Source organism: Diceros bicornis, chromosome 11, assembly GCF_020826845.1.
Source record: "Diceros bicornis minor isolate mBicDic1 chromosome 11, mDicBic1.mat.cur, whole genome shotgun sequence".
NCBI classification, from domain to species: Eukaryota; Metazoa; Chordata; class Mammalia; order Perissodactyla; family Rhinocerotidae; genus Diceros; species Diceros bicornis.
In genome coordinates this window covers 1,893,961-1,908,027 of record NC_080750.1, presented here as the reverse complement: position 1 = coordinate 1,908,027, position 14,067 = coordinate 1,893,961, and the positions used below count along the sequence as shown (strand labels likewise).

Genomic DNA, 14,067 nt, shown 5'->3' with positions numbered 1-14,067 from the left:
ATATTTTCTTCTTATTTTGCATCATTTCCTTAGTCATGTCTACTCTTTCGAAACCGTGTCATAACTAACAAACGTATGGGTGAGCAGTGCAAACAGGGTAAAGAATAGTAAATAACTTATCTCAATGGAAATAGCATCCCAGTTTTGTGTTTTTCACTTAGAGATTAGAACTGGTGGGTTGAAACCGAAAACCCTTCAGGACTTAATGCATAGGAGAGGACATGGAAAATACAAATTAACCACTCGAGTGGCATCCGTGATTTTTGCAATATGCCAGCCAGTAGTGAGATCTCCATTTTATTCCCTATTTTATGTCAATGAGGACACTGACAGAGTTGTTTGATATAAGTATTTTTGCTCAAAAATCAATTTCTACAATGATTTTACTTTAGCAATCAATGTGTCGTCCTTTAAAAACTCAGTTCTAAGCATTAGAAATTAAAATGTAGAATATTTTTTTTTTTTTAAACTTTGCTTTTTTTTTGTAATTTTTATTTATTTATTTTTTTCCCCCAAAGCCCCAGTAGACAGTTGTATGTCATAGCTGCACATCCTTCTAGTTGCTGTACGTGGGACACGGCCTCAGCATGGCCGGAGAAGCGGTGCATAGGTGCGCGCCTGGGATCCGAACCCGGGCCGCCAGCAGCGGAGCGCGCGCACTTAACCGCTAAGCCATGGGGCTGGCCCTAAAATGTAGAATATTAAGTCGAAGTGTTCCAGTTAGAAAAAGACTTCATCAATGGCACCTTGCCCCCCTTACAGGAGTGGAGTCACCCAGCAAAGTGCACCTGCTCACCAGGATGACCACCCAGCTGTCTGCTATCAGGGAGCAGCAGGGACAGTGCCTGGGGTGGCCACTCACTGCCATTGCTCCCAGTTGCCGCTATACCATATACTAGAAGATTCTAGCAAAGTAAAGGAGAGACAGTCATGAGAAGTGTGCGTTTTAGTTCATTCCTTTTTAATCGATTTCTAAAACTTTCCAGAGGGGAGGGTTTTGTCAGGAACCTGCCGTGAAGAAGTGCTGGGCCCTCAGAGGGTGGCTTTGCGCTCTAACACCCTGGGCAGAGGACGAGACGCCTGGAGCAGGTCTCAACACCTCACCACTCTACCTGCTGTTGCTTTGCATCTTTGACTTTTTTCTGTTCAGCAGAACTGGGTGTTTTCCCAAAGTCTTCTAATTTTGACCCCTGGTTTTCCAAAACTCGACTTAGCAAAATTGACTGCTCTTTTATATTCTAGGTTCAGCTCTGTGTTTCTGACCCTGATCTTGAAGTGGATCCTGACTCTGGTCGTCTGGACTGCCGCTCCATCACCTCCATGTGTGTCAATGCAAGCACAGGGCTTGGCATCACAGCTGCTATCCGAACTAAAACGACTGCTTCTTGAGCCAAGAGGACTTAAAGGAAGAAAATAAATATAACAGAAATAACACCAAGGCTTTGGCAAAGAAAACTACTTCCTGAAAGAAAATGTGCAGATCCAAGAAAAATACAAAGAAAGGAAAATATTTTGAGAATGAGTTTACATATAAACGTCAAAAGAGAAGAATTTAATCATAGAATACATGTACTAGAAAAGGCTGTGTGTACACATTTTCTCCTATTTTAAACCAAGTTCCTCAGTGTATTAGGTAGGTTTACTCAGTAGTAGTCAGGTAGATGTCCTATCCGAGTGGAGAGGAGAAAAAATCCTCTCAGTTACTAATCGGGTAAATAGTATTTAAATTAAGCTAAATCAGATGCAAACTAGCTGAAGATGGATGTCTGGATAATGATCCAAAAAGCACCTTCTTGGAGGTGAATCCAATTTTTTATATTTCATTGAGTTTGAAAGCAAATACTTGTCTTCTCTATCACCTTATTTTATTTTCTTTGTAGCACTTAACATATTTAAATACATATTTTTTGCTTACTTGTTCATTTCCATCTTCCCCTATTAGAATATTAACTGCCTGAGGGCTGGGACCTCATCTGCCTTGTTCATCACTGCATTCCTAGTGCCTACAACGGTGTCTGGCATATACAGTAGGCTTTCGATAAATTTCTTGAATGAATTAACGGTTGTGCCACTTTGACTCAATTCTTATGAAATTAGAAACAGTTATCCAAGAAGACCAAGAAGCCGTGAACACCAACACTATTTCACAATATGTATCAACTGACTGCTCTAATGACTGAGTTGGTAATAAAGGGGAGGGCTCAGAGATAAGAGAATGTAGAAATCATCTGACTAGGAGAAAAAAAAAATTGAGTTTTCCTCCCACCCAGCACCATAGACACTATGAATACATACAACATTTAAAATACTAACCAACATCTCAACAATCCCTGAATCTCTCTCTTTTACATCCTTTAATTCTGAAGTTATTTTGGTTTCCAATCTTTTTTTGTTTCTATTTTGAAGAAAAGAAAAATGGTCTTTAAGAAAATGCCAATTGATTGATCATCTAACTTATTAGTGAAGCACCGGCCTCCAAATATACAGATTTCCATTAGAAGTCTTTTCTCATCTGTCAATAGATACCTGAAGTGTTGGTGACATACAACGAGAATGAAATCTGACATCTGATTCTTTACATGGGAAAAGGTGAAATACTTCAAAGCAAGAAAAATGCAGCTCTTGAAAACCAACTGGAAAGCTGCAAAGAGCTATAGCTTCCCATGTTCACTTTGATATATTTTCACCCTGTTCTTTTTTCCTCCACATGGGGGGAGGGAGGGATATATCTATCTATCCCTCTACTAGGAAAGAAAACTTCCCATGTAATCTTATGTAGAACAGAGCAGCACACAGATAAGGATAAAATATTTCTGATTTGATAATACCTAACAATGAAATTAGTATTTCAAGTGACTATTTAATTACAAAATATAGCTGACAAGATTTTTTAGTGTTTTAACACTGGAACCTCTAATATTAGAAGGTAATCACAACAGCAATTTGAAATTGCTAATCGTAACCATTGCTACATTTTAGCAACTCAAGATTAAAGGTGATAATAATCACTAATGTTTATGGAGAGCTTACTGTGTGCCAACACTGTTCACCACACTTCAAACTGCCCTCTATCCTCACACCACCCTATGAGATAGTAGTATTATCATCTCTATTCTACAGAGAAGAAAATGGAGACAGATGTTAACAACTTGCCCAGGAGCAGAATGACAGTAAGAAGCAGACCCAGCCTCAGCACTTTCATGCACTGAAACAGAGTGACATTCCCACTCCAGATGGGCCTTACCAAAAAGTGATGGATGCAGGGCAGGAGCACGAGGTCCGCCAAAGTGAAGTACAGGCCCTCTGCAAAGACGTGCTCCAGGGGAGGAAGGGCGGAAGTGCCCGCCCTTCTGATATGAGAAGGTTCCCTGTTGGGAGCAGCTGGGTCTTCCTGCACCGTGAGCTTTGAGAAGGCCACTTTTAGTTCCAGGCTCCGGGACGAAGAGTCCAGCTCCTCCGGCGCTTCCTGTCTGTGGGTCTGGCCCTTTGCTTTCTCCTGGGCAGGGGCAGGCCCCGCTCCAGCAGCCTTCTGCTGCTTCAGCTTCTGCCGACGGAGTTTGTCATCGTTGTGCACTCTCACAGGCTCGCTGAGCTTTTTCTCCAGCTGTAGTATTTCTGCAGGGATAGTGGGGTGCTGGTCACAAGATTCTTTGAGAAAATTCTCAATAGCTAAAGGGATGGTGAGTTCACACAGCCTGGTCCACTGACTAACCTACAAAACAAAACAAGAAATGTTAGGATTCCTTACTTTCAACATAGCTTGAAGAAAAATAACTTTCTATTGGGAAATAAGACTGGGTTAGAAAATTTAAGTCTTGAGCTAAACCATCCCTGGGCTAGGCTTTCATGCTGTATCAAGAGACACATTGAGCACAAACAGAGACACAAGAGCACATACAGTGCTTCAGAAATGCTAACATTAAACAATGGAGGTTTAGCATTCCTGTATCTGGAACACATGCTCTCCTGCATCCTTACTGAATAAACCCTCTTGCCCACAGCCTTTAGAGCACACTATCCCTAAAGAAGCAGGTTTCCAAAGCGCTGCTACCTGAGCTCCTGTTCATATGAGAAAGTTCCCTTTAAAAATCCTCAATGCAATTAAAATAAAAAAGAAATCATAGGCTAAAAATAATGTCTCCAAACCTCACAAATTAAATTTTAAATTCTTATTTGTCCAATACTGCACTGAAATATTGGCATACACAATGGGCTACTTAACTAGTATTGCATTGGTTACTGTAGGGCTTTTAAGTAAATGAAATTTTAGTTTCCAGTAGAAAGTTAAAATAAATGTTCAGATGAATGTGTTATTGCTATATGGCTTTAAATAACAGAAAAGAGACATTATACTTACTTCAGCACAGGCTTTCAAGCAAGTCTTCTTAAAACCCAGAAGTTCCAAGATTTCCTTCTTTGAGGGGTCTGCTTCATGTGATTTCTGGATTATGTGTCTCAGTACAACAGCAAGTCCTGCTCTACAAAAATTGTCTGGTCTTTCTACTACTGCAGGTAAACAGCAATTCTGGACTATCGGTGGAAGCTCCTGCCTTGAAATAATGTGTACTTCAACATCCTGGGACAGTACATTTTTAAGTAGTGAAATATCTGTACTTTCTGCAGTAAGGACTAAGCAAACTTTAAAGATTTTGCAGTCACAATATGATAACAAAAATAAAGTTACAGATGTATGAAGAGGAAAGATGCATCCTTCTACTTGGTGAGAAAAGTCCAGGTATAGATGTTCTTCTGTAAGATTTTTCTTAATGCCTTTCATTTTCTTCTTGCGTTGGGTCACCTGAAGCATAAACTGAAGTGGTTATAGGCCTTAGAATATAAATATTTAGAAGCTTACATAAAAGACGAATATTTTAAAAGCCTGTCTAGAATTCAGCAAGGATTTGTGATAGATAAGATTCCACAAGATTTGTTCCTGGACGAATAAATGACTTCCAAAAGAAAAATTTCCACCCTGTGCAATTAACTGGTCTTAGGGGTGATTTTACACCCAGCTCCTTTGAAATGAGCATGCCTCAGGAGCTTTGCAACAGAACTCTCCCAATCAAGTACTCTGGGGCTCAGTACAGGTGAGAACAAGACATGAATAAAATAGGAAATGAGAACCAACATACTGAGAGTTGTCTGGGGATAACAGCCCTGAGAAGATTTGACAATGGTGGTCCTCACACACTGCTGTTTTACGACCCTACAATATAATAATTGGGGGGAAATATTCATTTCTCCATGAGAAATGGATTCCCCTGAAGTAAATGGGTTTTGATATGTGATGAGCTATTGCATGCTGAATCACAAAAGAAAAATATTCGAATTTCCCCTTCACTTAGATGTTGATAGCTGAGGCATCTCAAAGTTAACATGTTCCAAGTTAAGTTCCTTATTCTCCCCCACCCCAAAACTTGCTCCTCAGGTATCTTTCCCCTCTGTTAATGGAACAACATCCCTCTAGCTACTCAGGCCAAAAACCTGGGGAGTCACTTGTAATTACTCTTTTCTTTCCACCTCCACAAGCAGTCTGTTAACAACTTATTTTGGTCTGCTTTCAATATATGTCTGGAATCTGACCACTTCCACCATCTCCGCTGCTTCCACTGTGATCCAAGGAGCCGTCACCTTTCTTCCAAATTACAGCAACTGCCTCCTTACTCTGCTTCCCATCGTCCCTCCCCCTGCAGTCTATTCTCAACAAAGCAGCCAAAGGGATCCTGTCAAAAATGAAGATCATGTCACCACTCTGCTCAAACCCTCCAGCATCTTCCCATCCTACTCAGAGAAAAGGCAAAGTTCCTACAATGGCCTATGAAGATCTCTTTGATCTAATCTTCTTTCTGTGTCTCTGAGTTCATCTTAACTCTCCTCATCGCCCACTGCTCCAGCCAAAGTGGCTTGTAATTCCTCTAGAACACTAGGTACATTCCCACCACAGGGCCTTTGCACTGGCTATTTCCAGAGCCTGGTACACTCCCTCATCTCCTTCAGGTATTTACTCACATATCAACTTCTAACTGCGATCTTCCTTGGCTACTGTATTAAATTGTGAGCCCCAACCCCGTCTTCCCTGAAAAAACCTCTCTCCCCTTCTATGCTTCTCTTCACAGCACTTATCACTGTTGTAACATGCTGTATATTTATTTCGTCTCCCCCAACTAAAATGTTCCATGAGAGTAGAAATTTTGTTTCACTCACTGCTATGCCTAAAACAGGGCCCGCTATCTACATATATGTGCATATAATCAAGAAGTGTCTGTTGAATGGGTGTGTGGATGAATATATACACTGGTTATTTTAAAGATGCAAACATACACATTTTTAAGGTCAAATTATTGATAGGTATTTTCAATTCATAGTCCTTAAGACTTTTGTCAACTATCACAAGTCTTTGATTTATACGTTTCCCGGGTCTAAATTCCCCACACGCTAATCCATAAATCACAATTCCAAACTTGACACTAGATGGCACTCTAAAAGCACTCACCACGAAAGCATGTACTAGGAAGAGGGCATATTAGAGGAAACATTATTTTAAAAGCCTTTAAAAAGTACACATTCAACTCTTTCTTTTAAATGTATTTGAAATATTAGTTTACCCTTAATTTTAGGAAACCTTCAACACACTAAACTTCCTTTAATATTCTAAATTTCTTAATTTTTTTTTTTTTTTTTTTTTTTTTGTGAGGAGATCAGCCCTGAGCTAACATCCGCCAATCCTCCTCCTTTTTTGCTGAGGAAGACGGCCCTGGGCTAACATGGGTGCCCATCTTCCTCCACTTTATATGGGACGCCGCCACAGCATGGCTTACCAAGCAGTGCGTCGGTGCGCGCCCGGGATCCGAACCAGCGAACCCCGGGCCGCCGCAGCGGAGCGCGCGCACTTAACCGCTTGCGCCACCGGGCCGGCCCCTTTCTTAATATTTTTTAATCAAAAGCAAAATAGTCAAATACCCTTTAAGCTTCTTGGTCCTCAAATTTATTAAAGAGCTAATTATAACAAAGGGATATAGTTAGTACTGTCTTAGAAAACCTCTTGATAATGTAAATAACCTACTGTTTTACATTTCGTTTATTAAAACATAACAGATCTGCACCATGGTTTGTTGTTTCTTTAAAAGATTATCTAGGGGAAAATTATTTCATATAATTTATATATTTTTAAAGAAAGATTGGCTCTACACTAACATCTGTTGCCAATCTTCCTCTTTTTTCTTTTTTCTCCCCAAAGCTCCAGCACATAGTTGTATATCATAGTTGTAGAGTTGTAGCTCTTCTATGTGGGATGGCACCTTAGCATGGGTTGATGAGCCGTCATAGGTCTGCACCCAGGATCTGAACCAGCGAACCCCGAGCCGCTGAAGCAGAATGTGCAAACTTAACCACTATGCCACTGGGCCGGTGCCTCATGTAATTTAAAAGCAACAACTTTTTAACCTGTAGAAGCCATTTTCTCCCTGAGCTTACCTTTTTGAGGGTCTTTTATGGCACCTAGAGCCGATTTTAAAACATTAAAGGGTGTTTACTAAAGCTCACAGGCAAAAGAAAACAACATTTTCTAGGAAACTGATAGTCTCTAAGGAATTTGCCCCTGTACATCTATTGCTGACTAATTTCCCAATCTTTGTTAACTCCCTCTTCTGACAGTGGACTACTATAAGGAAGATCCCTAAGAGCTTCAAGAAGCAGATTTGAAAGAAAACATCATCAATTTCCTCATTTGCCCAGCAGTCTAGGAAACAGTAATTATGAGACTAGTCCTAACATTTTTTTTTAAAACAAACTGAAAACAATGTCATGCAATTCTATAAGCTTTTAATTTAGGATATGTAGAAATATTAAAAAAAGAAATTAGGGTCCATGTATTTTACCACTTTCCAAGGCACAGAGGAACCTCAAGAACAGGCTTTTCCATATTCTATAAACTCTTCTCTCTGTGAGCACTTAATAAACACTACATGTCAACAAAATAGAAGAGCAATAACCTGCCCGTGGAGAGACCTAAAAATTAACGAGATGCCTGAGAGAAAATACAAAGTACTGTTGATTCTTAACACTAATTTATTTTTTTCAATATAGATGTTGGTGTTTTTTTCCCTGGGCGATTAAAAATGTTAATGATCTTGGAGTTAAAAAAAATTGACTCCCCTGGGGTAATTTCTCCCCATTAAATACTAATGTAATTTCTAAAATAAATATTAAGTATTAGCAAACCCGTACAAATTTGGTCCGTTTTTGGCTTGTACTGTCTTTAATTTTTCAACAGAGTAGAACAGTTTTTCCTTAAACTTTGCAAATACCATAGGCAAAAGAAAGCCCTCTTTATTCTTCTCCGTTTCTACCTAGAGAGTTCCTTAATTCATTAGTTTTATGCCATGAGCTTTAGAAAGGCAGGTACTGTGGAGCCATTTTCTGGGTCTCCAGGGCTCCTGGGGCACAGCTCTTGGTACTCCATACAACGCTCCTGCCAGGCACAGAAGCAGTGTCATCTGCTCTTCCCAGCTCTGACAGGTGCCACACTGCAACTGCCCCTGAAATGGGGGAGAAAGCTGCAGACAGAACCACAGACTCTAGGAGCTGGTTGGAGCTGATGGAGTGCGCCTCTCTTCCCTGGACAGGCCAGTCTGCTTGGGATTGTTGCAGAGGGAATAAATAGGCAAAAAGAAAATATCTAAACTTGAGTTTCATACTTGAGAATCTTCAAAGATACTTTTAAATAACGGAAACCATAGTTTTAACATTTTAGGCATTGAAACTTTATTGCATTCTCCTTCTAATTAATATATCTTGGTGTCGATAAGTTGAAACATTTCACATATGAAAAGCGAAAAGAGTTTACAGGTGTTTTCTTATCTAAAACCATTTTACTACTTCACTCCATGCGTATGTATATATAAAGAGAGAGAAAGAAAAAAAATACAATAAATGTATTGAAAATAAGCATGCTTCTCCAGAAGCTGGAAAAAGTTTGAAAGTTTTGTGCTCCAAATTTAAGTCTGGATCTACAGCAACTAAATATTACATAATAGATAAAAGATAAGTTATATATTACATAACAGATAAAGACCAAAAAGCACATAACTGCAACAAAATATTGACCAGTTGATTTGTTTTCGAATAAGAAATTATCAGTCTGCCTGGAACTTGATAAGAGCTTAATAAATGTTAAATGAATAAACAGAATACAATTCTAAATAATGTTGCATACATTTTATTGTCCACCCACTATGTGCTAATAAGCACAGAGAACTTCTATACATTACTTCTAATCCTCATAATTCTTTTTTTTTTAATTTTATTTATTTATTTTTCCCCCAAAGCTCCAGTAGATAGTCGTATGTCATAGCTGCACATCCTTCTAGTTGCTGTACGTGGGACGTGGCCTCAGCATGGCCGGAGAAGTGGTGCGTCAGTTCGCGCCCGGGATCTGAACCCGGGCCGCCAGCAGCGGAGCGCGCGCACTTAACCTCTGAGCCACGGGGCCGGCCCAAATCCTCACAATTCTTAAAAGTACATTTTATTTCCATTACATGAATGGGAATTGTATATCAATCCAAAAGTATTAATTGAATCTATAAAGGGATCTTATTTGAAAACATTCAGAAATTGGTATTTTTCTAATATAAATAGCACTATTCTATAAACTTAGAATTTCATAAATTGAAGCATATTGCAGTTACATTGCAACAACAATTTCACCAAAGTAAAAATCATCAGAAACTATGTTTTTCTAAGCAATTGTGCTGGTCTCAGTAATCCTTGATAAAAACCTCAGTTCTAAAAGTGGGGCTATTCACAACTAGAAGGATGTGCAACTATGACGTACAGCTATCTACTGGGGCTTTGGGGAAAAAAAAAGGAGGAGGATTGGCAATAGATGTTAGCTCAGAGCTGGTCTTCCTCAGCAAAAAGAGGAGGATTAGCACGGATGTTAGCTCAGGGCTGATCTTCCTCACAAAAAAAAAAAAAAAAAAAAGAACTAGTCTTAAAAAAATAAAAAATAAATAAAAGTGAGGCTATTCGACAGTTCTCAGCACTGGATTAAGTTCTTTCCTGATTCCCTTTATTGGATCCTCCCTGGACCTCTCAGTGACCTGTGGCTCAGTGCTTTGCCCTATTCTCAATCTACACTCACTCCTTGGATTACTGGCTTTCAAACTTCTGCTCATGCCTCATAATAAGAAATAAATTTTACAATGCAACTCATTATACACTGAATAAAACTGAAACAAAAGAATCACAAAGGAATATCCTACTACATGAATTTATCTGATACTTTTTACTTTGTGCTTCTTTCTTCTTCTTACTTTTTACTGCTGGTTAGTACTCACTAGATTGATTTGATGACCCGTTAAAGGGCCACAACTCACCATTTAACAGCACTGTTCTAGCTGATCTCCAATGCCGTGGGTTTAAATGTCACCCACGACTCCTCTGGTCATCTCAGCTACACCCTTTCCCCTGAGCTTCAGGACACCTATGTCCTACGTGACATCTCCACTTGGGCATTTTTCTAAACCTGTTCCTCTTCCCTGAGTGGTCACGTAAAATGGCAACGCCCTTCACCCAGATTCTCGGGCCTGCAGCTCTGAAGTCTCACTCAACTCCTTTTTCTCTCTCATAATCTACTATTTCTACCTTTGAGATATATGCGAAATCCAACTTCTTAGCACCTCTACCACTATCACCTTAATTCAGGTCATCATCAGCTCTTATAAAGACTACTGCAAAAGCCTATTAACTATTTTCCTCCACCCTCCACACAACAGTCCATTATCCAACAATGGTCACAGTGCTCCTTTAAAAACATAAACCAGGGGCTGGCCCAGTGGCGCAGGGGTTAAGCTCGTGGACTCCACTTCAGTGGCCCGGGATTCGTGGGTTCAGATCCTGGGCGCGGACCTAGACACCAGTCATCAATCCATGCCATGGCAGCGGTCCCATATACAAAATAGAGGAAGACTGGCACAGATGTTAGCTCAGGGACGATCTTCCTCACACATACCAAAAATAAAAAATAAAAATAAATAAAAACACAAATCAGATCACATCCTCTGCTCACAACCATTCAATTGCTTCCAAGCACACTTAGAATAAAATCCAAATTTCCTATCACGGCCTATGGGGCCTGATGTGCTCCTCGCTATCCTTCTTTTCTGACCTGATCTCCCACCCCTCCTCCCTCTTGCTCACCCCTCTCCCAGCCAGTTCTCTGTGCTGTTCTTGGAGGATGCCAGGAACACTTCCACTTGAGAATTTTTGTGCTTGCTGTTCCCTCTGCCTGCAAGATATTCACATGGCTTGCTCCTTTACTTCACTGCGGTCTGTGAATATTAACTTAGAGCAGCCTCTCCTGACAACCTGAATTGAAAGAGCACTCCCATCACCCCCTTGCCCCTTATCTTGCTTTCTTTTACTTTATAGCACTTACCACCTGACATTATATCTCCAATGCTTAACAGGACTCGAATTTTCATTCAAGGAATGAATAATGAAAGTACATAAATGAGTAACAGTAATCACTGTAATGAGAATACCACTGAGAACTTTGTCTTGGTACAACACGAGCCTCATTCTTCTTGACACCACTCTCTCTTCCAAATGAATAAATCTACTCTAAGAGCCAACTACGTATAAATTAAACGAAGAAACAAGACCACCTCTGTGAGCTGAACTGGAAAAGTATACCTAGAATCCACCCAAACACGTAAGTAAAGCAAGCATAGATGTTTTTATGTGTATTGATATTCAGACAAGAGAACTGGGAACCAAACTAGATTCTACACACTTACTTAGCAAGTAGAATATTTATACACCAAGAAACACAAAGTAATGGATAGGAGCCTATACTCTGGAGCTCACTAATGGTCCAAGTCCTGGTTCTGATATTTAGTAGCAATATAAAACTTTTCTGTCTTAGCTATGTCATTTATAAAATGGAGACAATAATAACAGTATTTACCATATAGTGTGTCATGAGAAGTGAACAATGCCTACCATATAGTGTGTCATGAGAAGTGAACAATGCCTACCACGTTAGCAAGACCCGAAACAAATACTAGCTAACATTTTTCATTTATAATCTATTCCAAAAATTGACACTATTAAAAAACACAAATTTTGATGGGCAAGCCTCAAATTATGTTTATATTTCCAAACTTCTCAGGAAAGGTAAGAGATTCATGTTGAATTGAAAAGGTTTCCCTACAAATATTGAAAAAATCTGTTTGTTACTGAGGCTGAAAGCCAGGGAGTCACAAAATAGTAGAATATAAATATGATACACTAAGTCCACATGCATATTAACTGCTTATATTGTACAAAGTAGTTCAATACTTTACAAGTATGAAAAAAATTACAAACTCATTTTTCTTAAAGATTAAAATGTAAATTTAAACTTATTTAAATTCCCTACTACATCAAATGTTCAACACTGTAAATAGTAGAACTTAGCTTGTGTTTTATACATTTCACAAAATAACACTATTTGGTTGCAAGTCTCATCCTATTTTCTTACAATAACATAGATTTTTAAAAAAAAATGCTTCCCCTAGAGTTAGACAGCAGCTAATTACCTTAGATATTAAAGATTAAAAAAGGAAAGAAAAAACTGAGCTGTTTCAGTGTTCATTACATTATATAATATGGGGATACACATATAGTTAAGTCCTAGAGGACAAAATCCTATGATTAAAATGAGCTGTTTTCTTATCTGGGCAAGAAGTGGAAAAAAAAAAAAGTTTAAAAGTAAAAAAGCTTACAGTAACCTTAGCCATAAGGCAAGTGTGCCATCTTCTCTCTGGAGAATCAGGGAATCCTCTGTTGCCATGGAATCATGATGCTTGCAGCTCAGCCTGACCTCATAATTGACAGGGAGCCACAGCAGGACATGCTACTGCCAGCAACACCAGCTAGCTGAAATAGGAGTACTGAAGCCCACGGCAAACAACAGCTTGTGAGGATCTCAATGGTTTAATCCCACATTCCAAGTACTAATGGTAACTGAATTCAGTAGGCTACTCTGACTACGTGAAGGTAAAAACAACACATGCTAAGGAACTGTGCAGACCACAGATGTTTTAATTGGCCTCAGAATTTGTTAAGTTTCAGGGTCTGCTAAACTGTTGCTGTTAGGCCAACTGGATACTCTGTATTTATTCTTATGTCAAGTCACAGGCGATACAAAAGCTACAAAGTAAACACAGGTTTTTAAAAAAAGCAACCTTGATGGGTCCACTGCTACTGAAGTTCAAGTTTGAGCTCTGCTTAAAGCATTTAAGCAGGCAAGCGGAGTAGAAGTGTAAAAAGAACAGAAGAACTGATAAACCAATTCTTAAATCTGATTTTTTTTCACCGACTTATTGTTGAAGTTAGACTTCTTAAAATGATGCCTTCAGATGTAACTCAAACATAATTTCAAATAATGAGTATGCTTGAGACAATTCCCTCAGTAGTGTATACTCCCTACCAGGGGTTAAAAAAAAACCTCACATAGCTTAGTATTTCATTTATTAAATATGACAGCAAATCGCTCAGCTGCATTTATAACAAAATTATTTTCACCATCTTAAATAACCGTGATTACATGTTTAAAATAGTCACATCTCTAGTTCTTGGCAGCGTTTGCATCTCCCCCCTTAAACACAGTTTCTATAGAAAAGCTTAGAAAAGCAGAAGTACTCGGCTTCTTTATCAATAATTCAGCGCCAGACCTCTTCTCAGGTGCCGGCATGTCCCCGACAGTCGGGAACTCCGGGCGGGGAACGGGACCCCGCCATCAACAAAAGGGCAGTCCCTACCCCACGCGGACAGGCTGGGCGGGAAGCACCTGAGTCAGCGACGGCTGAGAAGCCCGAGCAGCGTCCACGCAAGCTCAACTCAAACCAGCTCCGCGCAGAGCCTGAGGCCGTCGGGCGGGCACGGAGCCTCGGGGCGGGGGGCGCGGCGACCCCCGAGCCGCCCGCCCCGTCGGCAGAGGCCCCGGACCGCGCGCCCGCCGCAGAGGGGGAGGAGACCGCACGCCCGACCGCCGCAGACGCCCGCGGCCCGGCGCCCTCCTTA

The 14,067-nt window shown here is 40.0% G+C and overlaps 1 protein-coding gene across 8 annotated transcripts in view; it reads right to left on the bottom strand.

The window, feature by feature from the left end:
* Positions 1 to 14,067, bottom strand: part of GSTCD (glutathione S-transferase C-terminal domain containing) — a 126,049-nt gene that overhangs the window by 111,676 nt on the left and 306 nt on the right. For 3 of the 8 annotated variants that reach the window (XM_058549846.1, XM_058549848.1, XM_058549853.1), the window contains exons 2-3: positions 4,358 to 4,810; positions 3,245 to 3,712 (exon numbers count right to left, since the gene is read on the bottom strand). In XM_058549846.1, the coding sequence (XP_058405829.1) occupies positions 3,245 to 3,712; positions 4,358 to 4,810 (921 nt within the window). Of the gene's footprint in view, positions 1 to 3,244; positions 3,713 to 4,357; positions 4,811 to 12,767; positions 13,812 to 13,834; positions 13,916 to 14,067 lie in introns of those variants that run through there. The other 5 variants (XM_058549851.1, XM_058549852.1, XM_058549849.1 and 2 more) reach the window with 5 other exon arrangements.